The 20,974-nt window shown below is 37.2% G+C and overlaps 1 protein-coding gene across 5 annotated transcripts in view; it reads right to left on the bottom strand.

Moving 5' to 3' along the window:
* The window catches only part of KDM4C (lysine demethylase 4C), a 408,417-nt gene that overhangs the window by 316,853 nt on the left and 70,590 nt on the right, over positions 1-20,974 (bottom strand). For 4 of the 5 annotated variants that reach the window (XM_054583127.1, XM_054583129.1, XM_054583130.1 and 1 more), the window contains exon 5: positions 17,962-18,155. The exons of the other annotated variant lie outside the window; for it this stretch is intronic. In XM_054583127.1, coding sequence (XP_054439102.1) covers positions 17,962-18,155 — 194 coding nt within the window. The remainder of the gene's footprint in view (positions 1-17,961; positions 18,156-20,974) is intronic. 5 annotated transcript variants of the gene reach the window in all.

Here is a 20,974-nt window from a genome sequence, read left to right as displayed (position 1 = left end):
TTATTTTTTAACTAAAATAATTTTTCTAATTTTACTTAACACCACACTTGGTTGCATTTAATGCCACTGATAACATCCGCAAAACTTAATTGGCTACAATGTAACTAAGCAATTCTCTGAAAGAAAATTCAACCATATATCCTATTCCTTATGGCACTGTTAATGAAATTATTCCAACTGAATTGGGAAGATAAAATTTTAGCATAACTAAATAACAATCATCATAAAAGTATATTTATGGTCACTTCATACTAGTTTTTAATCCCTGATTAATATCACCATTTATAACCAGGAAAGAAAAAATGTATATATGCCCTATATTGGCCCCAGACAAGAGGGTTACCTCTCCCATAACATACATACACACATGCAAGCACACATGTAAAAGGTATATTCCTGCCCTCAAAGGATAAGATGTGAATGGAGATATTCATATATCCTAATTCACATTTGTGAAAAATCAGCATTAAAGTTAAAGTTTGTTAATCTGAGGTTCAACCACCTGTTCAGAGAAAACATAAGTCTGTTCATCTGCAGAAGGATGGGGAGAAGGCAAGGCGAGACATCTCCACTCCAAATATGACCCACCGTTTACTCATTTTAGGATTTGAATCAACCCATCGTACTTCTCCTCCCAGGTAGCCTTTTTATTGGCCTATCTCCTAAATTGTTTTCTGCAGGTATAGTATTTCCCAGGTACAGCTGTTTCTATCAGAGCCAAATGATTATTTCTTCTACAGATTTGGACAATATCTCACTCTATTTTCACAATCTATAAAAGATCCAGCTTTTTTCCTCCCTGGCTGCCTGAAGAGCAACCACCATCATGAGCAACACAGTAGCTATCTGCACCAACCAACTACTTCAGTGAAAACGAATGGTTATTGATGTTCTTCACCCTGGGAAAGCAACAGTACCCAAAACAAAAAAATCAGCAAAAAACTAACCAAAATGTACAAGACCACAATCGATGACATCTTTGAACGTGGATTCAAAACCCATTTTGGTGGTGGCAAGACAACTGGCATTGGCATGATTTATGATTCTCTGGATCACGCAAAGAAAAATGAACTCAGCCCTGACCGGTGTGGCTCAGTTGGTTGGGCACTGTCCCACAAAGGGAAAGAGTCCCAGTTCAACTCCTAGTCAGGACACATGCAAGAGGCAACCAATCGATGTTTCTCTCTGGCATCGATGTTTCTCCCTGACATCGATGTTTCTCCCCACCCCCTTCCCTCCTTCCCTTCCTTCTCTCTAAAAAAAAAAGAATAAAATCTTTAGGAAAAAAAATGAACCCAAACATAGACTTGCAAGAAGTGATTATTAATAAAGTTTTTATGGTTAACCAATTATTGCTATAGTTTCATAGCATCAGAAATCATCAAAGGATAAAAACTCCTTCCAAACACAGCCCCTTACACAGGAAGGCATGCAAAATTTCCAGAGGAGAACCAAATCCTCAAATTGAACGCTACGTTGCATTCACTCAGTGAAGCATACTGGGAGAAAATGACTTGAAGGGGCAGGCAGTCCCCCTCTTCCCTTTCCTGGTTTAGTCTGATCCTTTCCATCTCCTATTTCTGGACCTTGTATACCCTTAACACCCCTGTCTAGTTCACAAAAATACCCGCTCCTTTTTCCAAGCTCAGCCTGAGTCACCCCCAGGGAGAGCTTCCCAGTCCCTCTTCTGCTATACCAAGCACACAGAATATAGGCTTCCACTATGGCACTAAGAATTTATCTATTTATTGATTTATTTACTTACTTTCTTACTCACTTACTTATTTACCTTTCTGCCTCCCTGCTCTCCTGTCAAGCTCCCTTGGGAAGGGTCATGTCTCTCTCCCAAAAACAAAGCACCAGCTGAACATATGCTCAGGTATTGTCTGCTGACTTTTGCTCTCAAATGATGAATTGTGTTCCTGCTCTACCAGGATAGAAGGTGTAAAGGAGAGGAAGGATACAGAAAGAAGAAAAAATCATGAAAGTGGGAAATGGAGAGAAAGGGTAAGTAATGATATAAGCCAATTTGCATACTATACTATAGAGTCAGCCTGGCATACTCAGGATCAACCACTGCCAGCTTCAACTTCCTGGTCTGTTCAAATGTCTACTTCAATCAAAACTTTCTCTCTCACAAGATTCAAGCATCTCCCAGGACCCCGCATTTTTAGCATGGTCTCCTCATTTTGCCTTGCCTTCTCTTTATTCCTCCTGGATCACACCCATGGCTATAATGTATCAACAGGCTAAGAAGAACAAGGTGTGCTCAAGGTAGATGGACAGGTTTGAGGTACTTAATTTCCACTTATATGGTATGGGTTGGGGGAATCTAATTTTCCAATATAACTGCCCTAAAAATTTAGTTCCTATGAATGTCTCAGTTGACACTGAAAAATATCATCTAATTATTTAATAAAAAGGAAAAAAATGAATACAAGTCAACTAGCAAAAGGTTCCAGGGTCATAAGAATGTTACCATTTTTCATCTAAACAACCTTTTTTAAAAATTGGTATAAGCCACTACCAGACTACATTTAAAACAGAATGCTCTGAATAAAAGCAAGCCACAGGGTGGAAAAGCCCTTTAAAAAACCTAAATCACTAGCATGCTTTCAAAAAGTTTGAAATCCTGCTGCTCTTATAACATCCGAAATTTTGTTTGTTTCTATTTGACATATTACTTCATGGAAACACTAAGCAATTCTCAGTAACTTTTTTTAAATTATAGCATAAAAATACTGCTTGCCTGCCCATCCCTCTGACACTTTGCCATCAGTATTTAAACATGATTAGTTCTTCTGCCTAAATACAGGGTGGGGCAAAAGTAGGTTTACAGTTGTGAGTCCGGGAAACACAGTTTACTCTTGTATTATTATTTATTAACTACTGTATTATTTCCATACAAACAACTGTAAGCCTACTTTTGCACCACCCTGTAAATAAAATAACAAATAAATAAATAACTTTCCTGAGTCTTTCATCCGGCTACCGTCCATCTCCTTTCTTCTCTTCCCTTTACACACACTACTTTCAATGCTTGCCACACTTTTTACTCCCATTCACGCTGGAGTCCAGTGTAATCTGTATCTTATTTTTATCGCTCTCAATATAGCTGCTCAGACAAAGGTTGTCACTTTTTTTTTAGTCTTCATCTAAACTTGTTCAATCTGGAATATTTTAGTAGTTCCTTGAAATGCTCACTTCCCTTGGGTTTCATGATCCAAGTCACCTCCAGTGCTTTTCTACCTTCTGCTCTTGCCACACCTAACACTGTGTTCCCCCGGACTCTGTGCTACGATGCCCACACATCCTTTCCTGAGGGAACCACCTTCACGCAAGGCTTCAAGATCACCCACATGTTCCACTCCACACATGTCTCCAGAGCTCTGAATCTCTAAAACCAGCCAGCAATTGAACAAGTTCATTTGGCAGCCCTCCAACAATTTGCCCAAAGCTTAACCCTCCATCATCTTCCTGTCAGACCTGCTTCTCCTCCAGAGTTCCCCATCCGACCAACTGCCCAGAAACGTGGGAGTTGTGGTTACATTTCCGTTATCTAATCAAACCCTAAGTTTTACATTTTCTACCTTTTATTTGTTCAAGACATTTCTCTATCCCCACTGCCACCACCTTGGTCCAGACCACCATTCTCTATCACACAAATTACTACTGTAGCCTCTTAATTAGTCAACCCTGCCCCAGGCTTTGCCCTCACCAGGCCATGTAGCCCAATCAGATCCTGTCACTTTGCTTTCCAATTTAAAATCTGTCTAGCAGGAAGAAATGGTGACTAAGTAGAGGCAACAAGTTAAAGGGCCTGTAGGAAGAGAGGTTTATTACAGATAGTTGGTGACCTCAAGTCAGAGGAGTCCTAGTTCTATGGCCCTGACCACTTCCTAGATGTTTCTATAAAAGTATTCCATCCCTTCAAAAGTCTCTACACACACAAGATCAAATTTATAGTTCTCCCTTTAAGTTGATTCTCTCTCCTGGGATTCCCATTTCAGTTTGCAATCCATTTTCTTGTAGCCTTCCAAACTAGAACTATCAGAGTCACCTCTTCTTTATTTCTCACCCTCTCTGCTCTCATTGCGAATTGCAAGTCCCATCTACTCCATAGTCTCAAAAGCTTGTGTCCATCTCTTGACAGCATCACCTCAATTTCAATCTTGATCCGCCCCCAGGGAGACTACAATCATGATTAAACTCTCTGCCTCTATCTCCCTGGGCAGCCACAGTCCTCATATCACTGTCAGAACATAAAAACCTTTATTCCTTACTGCCTGGCTTTCCAGACCCCACTCACTCCAATTTAGTCCCAGCCTTAAATATCAAGAGTCTATTCTCACTAAGCTAGACTATGAATTATTCTATCACTCACACAGGCTCTGACCTCACTCGGCACCTCAAATAGCCTCCTCCATTCTGCTTCAAATCCCAGCCTCCCAAGCCCTGCCCAGATTCCACCTCCTCCTTGAAGCTTTCTTTGACAATTATAAATCTCAGCAATCTCACTCCTCTACTTCCTCCCAGAACTCTCCTGTTATATTTTACATGTAGTATTTACCATCTACTGCTTTCCATAACTAGCTGCTGTGCGTAAATAACTTTTGTCTGGATAGGCACTGAGTTCTATGAGGGAGAGAACATCTACTACAACCCAGAAATGTTCACATGAACTGTCCTTTTTACCCTACCTTGTGCGGCGTGTGCCTAGTGCACAGACAGGCATTCTGTTAAGTGCCACCACTGCTCAGCCACTCACCTAATTCTTTATTCTTTGAAGATATGACTATGTCTCGCACTTGTTTGTATCCTTTGAAGATCACCAGATAAGATGTCTACCATTGTATACCCTCAAGTACATACCAGTTTGTTGAAATTATTCATTGTTCATTTAACCTTTACGAGTGTTTCTGTTACATATAAAGAAGAACACTGCAAACAGTTCTGCTACAACATTAAGAAACTATGAATCACTAATGATCTATCACTAATTAGATATTTATAAGGTGCTGTTTTATTTAAAACCAGAGTCTTTAATGAATTAAAATAAAGCTTTAATTTGAAGGCTGAAGAAATCCCTCCAAGCACATCTTTGGGTCCTTTGCTCAAAGACTGGACCTAAAATGATGTTATCCTGGTGGTTGTAATATAAACGCTATCTTGAACTGAATAATTGCAAGACAGATATTTCAAACTGCCAGTAGGTAAAACTATTTTTCCAAATGTACCAGATCCATTTCTCTGATTCAGGTTTCCTCTACGAACTGATCTTTCTCTTTTCAAGGTATGTTCAGTATATCGGTCCATTAGAAGTGTTTACCACCACTTCTCAAAGGGTAACTCCTATTTCTCAGATCACTCCCTCAAAGTCTCCCTAATTTCATTTGGGAGCCCTAAGACCATCACTAATATATTCAGAAACTAATTATCTCAGCTCCACCCACTGCCCGTACATCTGTCACTGTGCTGACACAAGTGACTACATGGATCCCTCTGTCAGTCTCCCAGGTGCTGCTGATGTTTCCTGCTGGCCTAGCTTTCACCTACCCTGTGGCATCCAGGCCTTATCCAGCCCAGGGCACAGAGCAGAGAACCGCTTCCAGGTCCATGCCATGCTCAGGCAGGTCAATCCTAAAACAAAGCTGTCCTCTATTCCCTTCCCCTCAGGCTGAGTGTGAGATAGCCCTTTCCTCCTTAGTTTAAAATTCCTTCTTCCTCTTGCTGTTTTGCTCATAGTCATCTCCACTCAATAATCGGCTCAAGTGTTTAGGGACAGTTTTCTGACAGACAGATGACAACTCTAAAGTGACCCTCTCCCTTTTTATTGGCATAAGCTTGCATATCTGACTTGCTTTCTGTAGTTACTAAAGGGTTGAAAACTCAGTGAAAAGAATAACTGACTAATCATTATGATTAGAGTTCAGGACAGCTTCCATTTATTGAGCTCTTACAGTACGTCAGACCTTGTATAAGATTCTGTACTACAAGTTCTACTACTAACACCTCCATTTTACTGATGAGAAAACCAAGGCTTAGAGGAATTATTTACACAAGGTGGTTAACAGAGGTGACACCCAACCCCAGACCTGTCTCACTCCAAATCCCAAAATGTTCATGTTTCCTCATCAATCACCATGAAGATGCCAATAGGAAGGAAGTCACAGGCTATTGGCCCACCCTTTACAATAATTTCTGCAATTTCCGGAGGGTGACTCAACTTTTGGAAGAAAACGTTTTATGCCTGCTAGCAGACCAAAGTTCCAATATTCATACAGAACACTTCTCCCAGCTATCCTTCTTACCTTTACTCAATTTCAAAATAAAACTGAAAAGTGAAATCACTAGACTTTGAAATTAAAGTTATAATGTGTACAAAACAAAAGACAATGGCATTTTAAATAAAATTCAGATACAAAGAACAAAGACATTAAACCACTAACTAAAGTGTTCTTTGGTTCTTGTACAAAAAAACTTCATCAATCAAAAAGATATTGCATCTATATTTTACAAAACTCAATATTCTGAAGCTGTTTATTTACAATATACTTTTTAATCAAGGTATATTCCGAATTGTATCAAAAAGAAGGCTGAACAACTATGGATTTCATATGCGTGATCATGTTACATTCTCACATTACTGATGTAAGTTAATATTTATGCATTTATTAAAGTTTATGCATTAATATTTTAAATTATAAAGTCTCATTAGTTAACTGTGGAAAACACAACATTGCTTACTTCATTTTCAGGTCTTAAAAACAGATGAATGTGAGAAACAGAGTGTGACTGTAGGGGGTGCTATGGCAGAGGCTCAGGCACCCCTTCCAGTTGAGGCCCTTTCCTCACTGCCTTCACCAAAGGGAGTCTGCTTCCTTGCCCCACCCCACACTAACCCAAAGTCACATTCCCTCCCCCAAGATCCTGGCCTCTGGAGAAGGAGGGACTGGTGTCCCCTATGCAGTGAATGATGCAAGTACAAAGGCCTCGCCCTCTTGCCTCAATCTGGGGGAATCCTTAAGGTCCCTGCCCGCTCCAGAGCCACCTGTGGGATCTGCCCAGGGCTCCACTGCACTCTGGGTTCCCCTTCTGCCCAGTCCTGCCTTTGTAACAGGTGTTATTTCTGGAGCATAATGTAAGATACCTCTACCCCACAAATCTGATGTCAGAGAAGACTTCCCAAGCAACCAAAGCTATAATTAAAATGGATGCATTTGTAAGGCCATGTCACTTAGACATCATCAGTCCTGATCATACAAGCTGGGCACCTGTAAAGGTGCTCTAGAGGATGAAGTGTTTGAGTTGAGGCCCTACAAGAACACCAGATAAAAAGGTCTAAGTTAAGGAACGAACCAGTTCCTTTAGGTGGGTATAGGCCCACCCTATGCCATCTGTAGCCCACTTCCAGACACATTTACATGAAAAAAAGGAACTCTATCAGCCATATCTGCAGAGAGTCATAAGTGAGGAAACTATAGTAAGAAAAAAATATCCTAACAAGAAGAGAGTTTCAGTGAATAACTGAGAATTAGAAATATAAGCAGCTCCTTTTAACCTGGGATTCAAAATACTGTTCAGTATACATGTACATGTAAATTAATATCCTGAGCAATCAGAAAAATTAATGTTACCTTTTATCTTAAAATCATCATTATAAAACTTAGACATAAGACTTCATTTTCAAGAAATAATATATTTCCATCACCTAATCTAATGAATATTGTCGAAGTTCTACATATATTCTACACAGTACTGTGTTTTTTCCCAAAAGAAAAAAATATTATGCATTATTAGTTGATGTCAACTATGAACAACATAAACTGAATCTTTACTTTTTAGTATCTGTGTCTCCAAAATACTGATAACACATTCAGTAGTAAAGTGACTTTCGAGTTACTAAACGATCAAATGACTGATTTTTTCTTTATAATGGCATCCTCCTCAGTGGGGGACAGCATCCCACAACACACATTTCAGCTGGATCAGCTCTGCCTTTATTTTCAGTTTTATATTGACCTACTGAAGAAATGTTCATTTATAGAAAGTTTGGAAACTTCTGTGGTAGGCCAGTGTTTTCCACAGTAGAAATCCATCACAGAAAATATTTTTTTGTGGATTATGCATTAAGTATTCTGTGTAAGATTTGGGTCCCCTGTCAAATTTGGAGTCCTCTAAACTTTTGCTAAGAATAAAGGATCTGCTATTGCTAGAAAATAAGGGGGGAGTGCTGAAAGCTATATGCCTAAATTTTAAGTTTCATGAAGACCATTCTGTTTTGCTCACCATGCTATCACTAGCACCTAGCCCAGTACCTGGCAAGTGGGTACTCACTAAATAAAGAATAAATAGAAAAAAATTAAAACAAAAATTACTGATCATAGATGTAATGTTTTATAATAGAATCAAGCATTAATAAAACAAAAAAAATCCATTTCAAGAAGAATCTAAAATATAGTAACTTCAAAAATTGATGATTAAAAAAATGTTCACAGGAGCTAAATGCCCATATGAAAAATTTTCCAGAGCCAATATTTTCCCAACATAAAGCAATCTTACCTTATATGGAAAGCTTCAAAAACAGTATTCTTTCCAAATGATCATTTATTGAAATGACAATTATACCATCCATGAATAAGATAAAGTGACTTCATGGGTTCTAATACAGCTGGCTTAGAGTTCTACCATAATTAACTCTAACAAAGTGTTAAAGCATTTTCATGGAGATTTCCTGTGACTACCTACTCAGCTTCTTTACAGTTGGAAGCCTCTTTAAGAATTCAGAGGCTTTCAAAAGTGTGCATTACACAAAGCAACAGCTACCCAAAGATGACTCAAAACCAAACAAGTTACAAAGGCTTAAAGAAAAAAATTAAAAACAGTAAATGGTCACTGATTTCTGCCAACACTTGACATTCCTTAATAATGTTAATTTCTTCATTAGGTGGGCAGAGAGATAACTTATAGCAACTTAAGACAATAAAGACAACCCATCTACTTGAAGTCCTTTAGATACATGTCTTCCCAAAAACATTCACTTCTTTTTCTACATTTCAGGGAAAATTGTTAAATGGGCTTTTTTTGTGTCTCTGATCAGAAAATCATTCCAGAGATCATACAACTGGATACTATATGTCCTCAGAAATATATGTTATAAAAGAAAATTCCAGAAGCTTTATGCATGAGCCCTCAAATAAATAAACCATGTATGGAGCCCCCACAATAAAGCAGCATTTGGAGGAAGGGAAGAAGGAATGGACTCACAGCAATTGGCTATATTAAATTTGAATACATTAAATTTGAAAGAGAAATTGTGGCTTCCTCTTAGGCAAGCTATCAAAATACAGTAGAGTGACTAAAAATTTCTAACACTTTTTGTCATTTCTAAAAGCCCTGTATGTCAGGCTAATTCTTTCAAAGGATCAGACAAGATGCGTGTGATTGTATTATTTTACAGGTCAATTTTATAATTTGACCCATAAGAAATCAAAAAGAGTATAATAAGATCAATACAGAATAAAAGCATACAACTGTACATACATATGATATGCATGTAAACAATTCAAAATAACACCCGTTTCAAAAACAAAACAGACCTATTGGTGTGATTTTTGGCCCTACAAAGGTACTGTGGTGCTGCCCTCCAGAAGCTGAAAGTCTCATTGAGGAGACAAGACCAAAAGACATAAATCAATGAATGAAGAGTTCTAAAAAACGGGACATAATAAAGTGGTAAAACTATTAGATATATAACATATAAATCACAAGGAAAGAGAGCAATTTTGTTTCAAGTAGCCAGGAAAAAACTTACAAACTCTTTAGTTTTATGTCAGGTGTAGAGATTACTTTCCACAAACTGCCTGTACTTTGGGTAAAAGTTACCAATCAATTGCTAGAAATGCTTTTACAGTAAGTTAAACAAGCATACATTTTAATAACTTTAATATCCTAAAATATATACTTATATATTCCATCTTAAGGAACTATCCCCACAGGATATTTTTCTAAATCTTAATAGAAAATGAATCAAGTCAATTGGAGTAATTCATTCAGCCTTCCTAAGATTTTAAGCAAGTACTTGAACATTGATTTGGGACTTTTTTGTGCCTTATACAACCTGTACAAGACATCTGGTTTTATTTCCACTGTGCAGCATAATTCAGGTAACAGCACTCTCCTGTTACAGAGACCTATCTCTCCCAAATACGAACATGTAATTTTAATGGGGGCTGTCATTCTTCATGGCTCTGCCCCCACTGTCAGAGGCAGGCCTGTGACCCAAGCCGGGCAATCTGATACCCTTCCACCCTTGGCCTCAGTAACTTATCCAAGAGATTGGCACAGGATCCAAGCCAGGAAAATCCATGGTTCCTCCCCAGATGTTGCAGCTTTCCTCTTCATTGATATAGGCAGAAATATATGAGCCATCGAGAAAAATGAAGGCAATACACAAAGAGAAGTGGGACCCAGGATCTACCATATTCTGGCAACATCCAACGACATTCATGGCTATGTGATTAAATTCCCCTTTTTAACTAGGCTAGTTCACATTGAGTTTCTATCTCAAGGAGTCAAAACAATCACAACAAAATATCTCAACCCAGAGAAATCCAATGCAGATTATCATTGTGAAATGGATTAAAATAGGTTGAAAGTAACATAAGGAAATGCATGAAAATTAATGTTAAAGTAGGAATTAGTAGACCTGCAATATTAGCAGACTAAGGAGGATTGTGTTACAGCGTTCAGAAGCAGGGATCAAACTCTGCCTGACTTGTCCCCATCCTAACAGTTCTTATCTGAGTGCTTTGACAGACAAAGCACTCTTATCTCTTGACAAGAACAGACTAATGTTTCCCAAAGCTTCCCTGAAGGGAAAGTCTCTGTCAGGAGTGTCCAACCTTTTGGTATCTCTGGGCCACACTGGAAGAAGAGCTGTCTTGGGCCAAACATTAAATACATTGTGACACAGAATCACACACACACACAAAAATCTCCTATTTTCAGTAAATTTACAATTTTGTGTTGGGCCGCATTCATGGCTATCCTGGGCTGCATGCAACCCGTGGGATGTGGGTTGGACCCCCCTGCATAACAGATTCCTAATTGAAGAATCGCTACCAATACCCTATAGGGAAGCAAAATCTTCCTCAAGGTAAAACTTATTCTTTGTAAACTGTAGAGTTTATTTTTTTACTTCAAGTAGATTTCCAAGTAGAACATCTGAAGAACAAACTTGCAGTGCCAAATAAATGAAGTTGGGTCAGGTTTCTCCAGCTCTTACCCATGGTAGCCCTCCCACCCCTATAATCTCCAACAATTAGCACAAGATTAGAACCTAGCCACATTTTACCTTCTGAAAATCTCTCTTCTGCCAAAGAAATAAGAGACATGTTTCTCTTTTGGTTCTACAGAAAAATCTCATTAAAAGAAAGCTGATAGTGTGAAAAAGAAAAAAGCATATTTTCTTCTTGCCTATTCCTTTGCTCTTTCCTTTTCTCTTTGAATCTATGGAAAGAGTCCAAAAAATTAGAGTTCAAATCCCAGCTGCAAGATTCACTCATCAAGAGATAAAACAGTTACATCTAAGCTCTAAGTCTCCAAGTTCACAGTTTTTTGAAATGGGGCAGAAAAACACCTACCTGAAACATCTGTTGTCTGGATTACCTGGGATGATTTTTAAAGTTATTAGCACAATCCTGGCACACAAATAAGGATGTCATTAAATTAAATGGAGTCACCAAAGATAGACAACATGCTATACCACCCAAGTCAAGCCCTAGTCCTTGAAATATAAGCTTACAAAGAATGAACACATGTGGGGCCAGAGGAGTAACATAAATCTATTTGCAAGTCTCCCTGTGGAAGTGCAATAACGAAACAAACAAAAAAAGAAAGCCACTTTTCTATCTGCTTAAGTAAATTTTTTTTTTCCAAAACAAACATCAAATAATATATATCTTCCCTAAATTGCCACCTAAAGAACAAGATTAAACAGTCTGAAAAGGAAAACAAGAAATATTGGGGGAAGAGGGATAGAAAAGCTAGACAAAAAAAAACTGTGACCTACTACATTTGCCATGGAAATTTTAAAGGCTAACAGCACTAATGCTTGTCTTCTGCAAACTACATGGCAAATTTGCATTAACCTGAATTTTCCCTAACAGTTTTGGACTTGATTCAGCAATTTCTTTTCATTTGAAGGAGTTTCTCTGGTTCTTATAGGTGGTGGTAGTGGTTTCAAGTGAAAGAGTAGCAACAAGGCAATATGAAGCATCCTGCAGGAATTTACAACTCCCTGATATGCTTATCAAGGGTAGCAAAAGTATTTAATTAATGTAAGTTTACGCAGTTCTGTAAGAACCGACAGTTGCCTATAAGTTAGTGAAAAGGCATTACATCTTAGCACTCTAGGCAAAAGGGTGAGATTTACTTTCAAAATCACAAACACCAGAACTCGTGCATGTATCCTTTGATAACTCTGCTGAGCAAGAGTCTCCAGGACTCACTGTTTGGACCGCAGCCATGTGAATATGGTTGTGTTTATCTCCAAGTCAGGCTCTCATCTAAGTAAAATTTGATCAATAAAAATTTTTGCTACCAGTTAATCATTGTACTCTCTTCTTCCTACAAATATAGGTAGCACCTATGCATAAAATTAATACCACACTTTTGGGGAATATTCCTAATTTTTTTCATCCTTTTTAAGCAACATTTTCTAAAAATATATACATAAGTATGCCTACAGATGATAAGGATAACTTATACAGTTAATTTTATTAAAGTCTTTTTTTTTTTATTTAGAGAGCAAATTTCTCTAGGGAGAATTATAACCAGAAACAAATCACTATTACCTTTGAAGAGTGTTTTTTTCCTATACAAACCATCAAAAGGATGCAGCTTTTCGCATTACCCAGTTAGTCTAACATTTGCAACAGGAATATATTAATGAGGCTAAACTTACTAAATAGGTAAGTTAAAAGTAGGGGTTAGTAGTATGGGCTACTAATTCAATGTTTCATTAAATATTATCAAGCTGTCCAATCCCTAAAGTAATGCTCCTCTGCAAGTGTATAAAGGAAAAAAACTCAATAAGGAATTCCTTCAGTGAGAGAGTTCAACTAAAAGAAATTTATTATGTGTCAGGCACTGGAGACATGCTAGTGAACAAGACTATGAGGGTCTCCCCAACCCAGGAGTTCACATTTTGATGGAAAAAATGTATACTGAACACGCTTAGATCAATCTGGCACCATATCACTTTTTTTTTTAAGTAAGACTTGAATTCTAAAATGCAACAAAAATCAAATAATTATTTATAAATAAACATTTTCTCTTATATCCCAGGAAGAAGGGAAAAGGAAAAAAACAAGAAGGGGCAGAGGTGAGGTGGGAGGAAGTAAATGGAGGACAGGAAACATGAAGGGGGAGGCTGAGACAGACACCCAGTGGGAGCACCTGATCTCCTAGATTGAGCCACGCTTCTAGTTTATACCAGCTACATACAATGGCAAATAACTTTTTTTGTTTAAGTTGGATTCCTATCATTTAGAACGAAGAATTCTTATTAATATAGGATCTATGAGGTCTTTTTTATGACCTCATATATGACCTTCTATATGACATGCAATATATATTTATTAAGTAAATGTATTAAATATGTTAACATCTACTGAGTACTTACGATATATCAGAAGCTGTAGAATGTGCTATGTATATAGTATTTTATTTAATCTACACAATTACCTTACATAGTGGGCACCAGAACCATGTGAGTGTTCAATAAGAGGAAACTGGAATTATATAATAATTGCTCAAGGTCACATACTCAATAAAAAGTAATGCCAGAACTCAAAACACAAGATCCTGATGCAAAAGCTGGTGCTCCCAATACCACAAAACACTAAACAATGATCTAATGAAAAAACATCAAACTACTGTAAGTTTGTATCTGTTCTGAATCATCTGACATCACTTATTGCTACATAACATTTTAACAACATATTAGTTTGTTAAACAAAATTTAACCACATCCACAACATTGCAGCTCAGTCTTAATTTTTCTAAAAACATTCAGAAGAACCTTCTTTCTTGATTTTAGACCTTTTCACAGCTTAAGACATGTCTTCTTAAACCTTACCTCTCTCATTCTCTACAGAGTAAATCTGAAAGTCTATTATTCATTGTGTTTGGACATGTACTCAGAAAGGGTTCAAGACATTATCTAACCCTGTAACCCCCAGCAGCTGACCACTATCATACATGATGCTTAGAAGGGAGAATTATATTTTATTTATCCTTGAAACTTCCACTCTATTATATGCCAAGTTTAAATTTTAAGTAATTACTATGACTGAAAAAAATGTTTTTATAAGGTTATTAAAATAATAGTAATTATGAATATTTGGATAATAATTTAAAGTTTACAAAAGCACTTTCATAGAGTATACCCCTGGACCCTCATAGCAATCCTATAAGTAGACAGTGAATAAATAACGCCTCCATTTGGCAGTTAAAGAAACTTATGATGAAAGAAATAAAGTGTTTTGCCCTAAGTCATTCAGCTGGTAAGTGACAGATTGGGTTTTTAAAGCAGGTCTTCTTGCTCCAAAGTCAATATTAATTCCAAGAAAATAAATATCACTGACTGACAAAACAGTTTTCTATCTGCTTACTTTAAGCATTCTTTTCCCCTTAAACCTTTATACCAGATATGTTTAAATAAATCATCAGCTCCTCTAAAGTCTCTTCAGTACAACCCTAGCATTCATGAACATTTACTCGGCAAAATCTACCACACACAGTGCCCAGAAAAATGTGTCTCTGGGCTCCCACTTGGAGCTATGCATGTCTGCAGCTACTCAGAAATCTCTGGAAACTTGGTGTTCTTAGTTACATTTTAGGCAAGAATCTTTATAAAATGTTATATATACTTCCTTCTCTGTCCTTAAACAGACTGATCCAAAACAACGTTTAGCACTCTCCTGACTTTAAACAAGAAGTATTTACAGAGCATTAGTCCTATAGGCAGGCCCTATGTTAATGCTGATGATTCAAAGGCAAACACACACAGACCCCCTCAACTTCAAGACAGGTCCAGGAAAAGGAAGTAAGGGGGGTGGTGCGGTCACCACTTGAAAGGCACGAACACATGTCTCAAGTAGGGGCAGTGCATGGCCCAGAAAGCCTTCAGGCAAAAATCTAAGGGATACAGGGGCAGAGAAGAGAAGTGTGGACATAGAAGTAGGGACGATCCTAGGCATCTGTCTTTGCAATAATCACAGTAAAAACTTGGTGCCTGAGTGTAGAACTGCAGAAGAGGAAGAAGCAGCAGTTTAATGCCAGCCTGTAAGGCCAGAGAGAAGGAGGAAGACACACAGCCAGGACAGAGATGTCAAGCCCAGGACAGGGCACCCCTAGAGAAGAGTAAAGGCAACTGACCTGGATGCAACTCAACAGCAGAAGACACCAGAAAAGGAAACCAGTGCATGCACATCTTACATCACCTTGTCATCCTCATACTTTATAAAGTAAAAATATTCCTGTGGTTGGAGATTATACTGATTAACCTTCTCAATCTGTGGGTAAGGAAATTGGAATCCCCAGAAGTACAGTTATTTGCCCAAAGTCGAACATTAGTACGACTAGAGGCCTTATTGCTGGTCCCTCATGTCTAAGCTCTGCCACAAACACTCCCTAATTCCCAATATTTACATGAATTTATATTGCTTTTACCAACTTTCAAAGCTCACTTCAAATATATTATGATTACTAACATGAATTTTAATGATGATAGAGTTTACCTCAAAATTATTTATACTGAGCTAATATAATCTTTCATAAATCTACTGGGAAATATCCTTAGAATCATTTGTATCACTAGTCTCCTAAAGTAGTTATCTTAGAAAATGGAATGTAGATTAGCTGTCATACTCACTGCTGCGTTTTATTACTTTATCATTATAAATGATGATGATGGTTAAAGATAATAGTGTTATTATAAATCTACCCTTAATGCAGATAATGGAGTCTCTATGATTACTAACCAACAGAGTAATTAAATACTGAAAAGTATACATGCTGGGAGAAAGAAATATTTTGGAAACTGGCATAATTATTCTCACAAACAGTAGTGTTCCTTCCCAAAGACACAAGATTCTAAAATCAGTCTTAGGCCTGACCAGAATATTTTCCCCTGAGCAATCTTTAGGAGACAACATAATCTTGTTCCCAGGACAAGGGGGAAAAAATCATCTTTCTTCAGAAGAAAGCAGAGACCTCATCTAAACTCCTCTAATACTAAAAACTCAAAGTGATTAATATCTAACAAATCTGCAGAAAAGTTTTGCTACTAATTTTTCAGATGTCTTAAGGGAAATACAGTATATAGCTGCCTATATACCAAGATTACACTAACATGTTGAATTTATCCACTTCATTTAATTTTATCCACACTGGAAGGGGTGCCGAAAAGAGCATGGAGGTCACTATGCAGCTGAGAAATTGCCCAGGAGTCTATGCACTACTTTATAATATTTAGTCTCTGAAAGCTAAGTCCCAGAAGTACCAATTCCAACAGATGTTTAGAGTGTTGTTGAAGAAATATGACAAATAGAGATCAACAGGGCCTAGAGTGCATACTCACGACCGGCCCTCAGTAAACACCTGTGTAATGAATAATCCCAGCACCTAGTCACAAAGCCTCTCTGGGTCCTAGACCATGCATTGAAAATGTTTATATTTGATTTATTCCATTAAGAAAGCTGAATGCTAAGAACTTATCATATTAAATGTGCTTTCCTTTAAAATAAGTTAAACAGCTTCCCACTAAGTTTTTTTTAGATGAAAACTCCACAGCAAACTAAGAACTGCCTGGATTTCTCTTATATGTCCTAAGAACTTTGCCCTTCCACCTAAAACTTTCCTTCCATCATTTTCCTTTGATGATGTCATTTTTGGTCATTGGGAAGTTTTGCTATCTTCGAATTTTTTTGGAGAAAGTTTACAATTTCTCACTTCACTAAATGGTAAAATCTCAATGGCAAGCTGGGCCTAGAACTTATATGCTGTATCTCAACTCCTTGTTAGCAGAACTTGAAAGAGAGAGGCATTCTCTTTAAACTGGAGCCAAGAAAGCTGCTGGGCTGGCACAAGCATCTAAGGCACATCCTAAACATTCATCAGAAACATCATATTTCCTGGGTTGTCCAGTTGATGTTTCATATGTTTCTACTTGTGTATTATCCTCCATGTACATGGATCATAGAAAATAGACTGGTGTTATAGAAAATAGGCTCACCTAAGACTAAAACCCATGAAAACAAGTTTAAAACATAAAACTGGCAAACACAAAGGATATCAAGGTGATTGACAGACTAATAATTACAAATGTGTAGTGAATATACTATATGATACATTTTACAAAGCAGTAAATCTTAAAACCATTGCTCAGAAAGATGAGGACAGGGTTCACAAATAGAGGCAACTGCAAGTTAAGATCACGTATCATCATTATCTTGTTCTTTGATCCATGCCTATCATCCTCTCCCTCCAGCCAACACATACTATAAGGAACCTATCATTTATTTAGAGGAGGCTGGACCAGAAAATCATTAAGATAATTTGATACACTTCATCTAGGAAGTCAACTTTCCCACATGCCTTCCAACAAACACTCAGATAAGTAAAGATGCCTAACAAATTCTTCAAGACTAAAATATCAATCCATCCATCACCCATATACTGGTCTGTAGGCAACTTAGACAAGTCACCATTAGCTTTATAATTTTGAACAAAACCCACACATAGTGGAAGACAATTCATTATTAGTCAAAAATTTTCTTATAGCTCATATAAATCTGATTTGACCAACGGAAAAACATCCTCTTTTATAGGTTTATATTGCCTTGTCCAAACTTCAAAACTCCAAAGCAAATGAATATTAAACATGTAACTTGCCAAGACTTGGGCTCTCCAAAGTGGAGATAATTAATGCTGTAGAGGTCCATATCCTCGGTGTGCCACGCGAAAGTGGTTTTCCACATGCCAAAATAGAGATATGGGGTGTTTACACCCTCTATAGAAATACCGCACTCTTCCTCAACCACATCCAAGACTGTATTTAGGCGAGCTATGTTCCATTCATCCACACCCTGGAACCAGGAAAGAGGGGGGAAAAAAAATCAAACATTAACATACTAGTAAAGATGACATTTACAAATCAAACAAACATCTGCCAAAATTACTACACTGTATATTTTAATTCACTTAGAAATGAAAAACAAAGCAATTATTATTCAAGAAACACATACAAAGAGGTCTGTCCAGAAAAAGTCCAGCCATTGTTAATGTAACAAAAACAGTTTGTGAGACATCAATGTAACCCAGAAGCCAATGAGAATGGACTGGAATGCGCATGTGTGAACAATGACAACTTCACTGTAATAGTCAGTGAGGGCAACAGATGCAGTTGAGTGAGCATGTGCACTGTGTGGCTGTCACATTCAAAAATGACTAAGCAAGTACAGCAACAAATCTGCATCAAATTTTGCATGAAGCTTGAACATTTCTCAGCAGGAACTATTTGGCTAATTCAGAAGGCCACAGCTATGGGCAACTGGTAACTGGCAGCTTCATCACAACAACATGCCTGCTCATGCATCACGTTTCATACAGAGATTTTTGGCCAAACATCAAACCACCCAGGTGACTCAGGGCCCCCCCTCACCCGCCCCATAGCCCAGATTTGATGCCCTGCAACTTCTGGCTTTTCCCAAAACTAAAATCATCTCTAAAAGGGAAGAGATTTCAGACCGTCAATGAGATTCAGGAAAATACAATGGGAAAGCTGATGGTGACTGGGAGACTGTGTGAGCTCCCAAGGTGCCTACTTTGAAGGGGACTGAGGTGTCATTGTCTTATGTACAATGTTTCTTGTATGTTGATTCTTCTTCAATTTTTCATAGTGTGTGGCTGGATACTTTCTGGACAGGCCTCCCATACTTACGTCTATTCAAGGCTATTATAAGCATAACGTGGTTCTATATAAACATTAGTATAAAATTATACCAAATGACTTCCTGATTGGCAACATAAATGTAAGTTAAGTCCCCACGTGCAGTTAGCAAAAGAATCATTGCTCCAAAGTACATGATCCTAAGTGTGCTTTCCATCTTCGGTATACCTTTCAGTATTGAGGTTTTTTGTTTCTGTTTTTCAGCTTGTTTATTTATACATTAGTTTAGAAGTCATATTCAAAATCAGGTATCATTTCAAGATGTCACTAGCAAAACATACCTTATTTTGTCCCTCTCTCATCACCATCCATTTCAGTTTTAGCATGTGATACATCTTTGTGCTTTTACTGTCTCTTCAACTAAATGCTAAACTCTATGTTGATGGGAAAGTAATTTAAACATATAGTAACTGTTAAAAATGCTTATCCAAACTTTGGTAAAATCGTTGGAATAATGTAGTTTTCTAACAATAACCCAATATAGCTGGTGATGATAGAAAAGGTTAGAGTTGCTGGTATAAGAATTAAGATGATAAGAAAAGATTCTCATTTTATTAAAACTTACCAATCAATTATTAATTCACTATAATTCACAACTGCTTAAAATGTATACAAACTACGTATTTTCCCATATGCCTTTCTCATAATCAAATATAAATATCAGAGACTGTGACATTCCTATACAAAGATAAGGAAACTGCAATGCCTTTAAAACCATTTCAACCTACTCAAAGTGCTATTAAAGAGGGGTATTAAAATAATGGATCTATACCAATAAGACCCTCTATAATAACTATGCCAATGGCCTCACAAACAACCACATCTAATGTTTCCCTTATACACTAAACATTTACAGGTTTGCTCTATTTTCATTATGGTTTAGAGATAATTCTCTAAGTAGTGTAGGGATCTTACTTCCTCAAGCTTTTTGGTTAGAAAATTGTTGATGAAGAAGTTTATGAAGCTCTGCCTCAGGTAATATAGTTAAAAATGCCAGCAGAAATAATTTAATCCCCAAATTCTCCTAAATTGCCACTCTATCTTAAGCCCCACAGTGGGAAATTTGTTATTTGGAAATTGGTCAAAGTAAGTATCCTTTTAGAGATGGTCCTAGGTTCCAACTTATGAGATTTTATAAAAGTTCAATCAAATTATGTAAAATATTTTATCTCACTCTATTTATAGTGATACAATCTCTTAACCCTAGTCCAATCAGACTTCAATCCAATCATTCTAATAATAAAGTCCTATTTAAAAGTCATTACTGATGCAATGAATCTGAAGTAATAAATGAGAACCATATTACAGGAATCATTTTTAAATTGAATGAAAACTTCCAAATTTAGGAACAAAGTATTCCTCTGAAACTCTTCCATTTAGAGAAGTCTTAACTCTATTACTGACATTATTTAAAAAAAAAAAAAAAAAAACGAGGCTGATTCCTTTTATATCCTTAGACCTATGGGTCTAAGGGTATGAGGGTAAAGAAGTAAGGGCACTGGCAGAAGACAAAGATTATAACCTCAGCTCTGCCATTGATCAGAGCAAAAATCACTGCAATTTTCTGAGCTTCCAGTCATTCTTCATGAAAAAATGAGGGCTAGAACCCTCCCAAAGATTTCTGTAATCCTGAACATGCTAAAGAACATGAAACATTTATAAAATAAAATGTTATCTCTTAGAACAGATGGAATAAATATCTGTATTATTCTCTCTAGTAAATCTCACTAGAAAGCCTCCCCCAATATAACAATCAAACATGTAGTAAGAGATAATAAGGGTCTATGACATGTACTATTGAAGTTCTCCCCATTAATAGGCAAATGACATGTTTTTGCAGGACCAAGGTTGACATGATGCTGAAATTTTAATTTATTTTCCTAAAATAAGAAATCAGGACCTTCACTCAAACTTCGGTCAAGATGGAGGCATAGGTAAACACAGCTCGCCTCCTCA

Source organism: Pteronotus mesoamericanus, unplaced genomic scaffold (assembly GCF_021234165.1).
Source record: "Pteronotus mesoamericanus isolate MK-2021 breed Mesoamerican mustached bat unplaced genomic scaffold, CSHL_Meso_final contig_73, whole genome shotgun sequence".
Lineage (NCBI taxonomy): Eukaryota > Metazoa > Chordata > Mammalia > Chiroptera > Mormoopidae > Pteronotus > Pteronotus mesoamericanus.
This window is presented reverse-complemented; position numbering and strand designations above follow the sequence as displayed.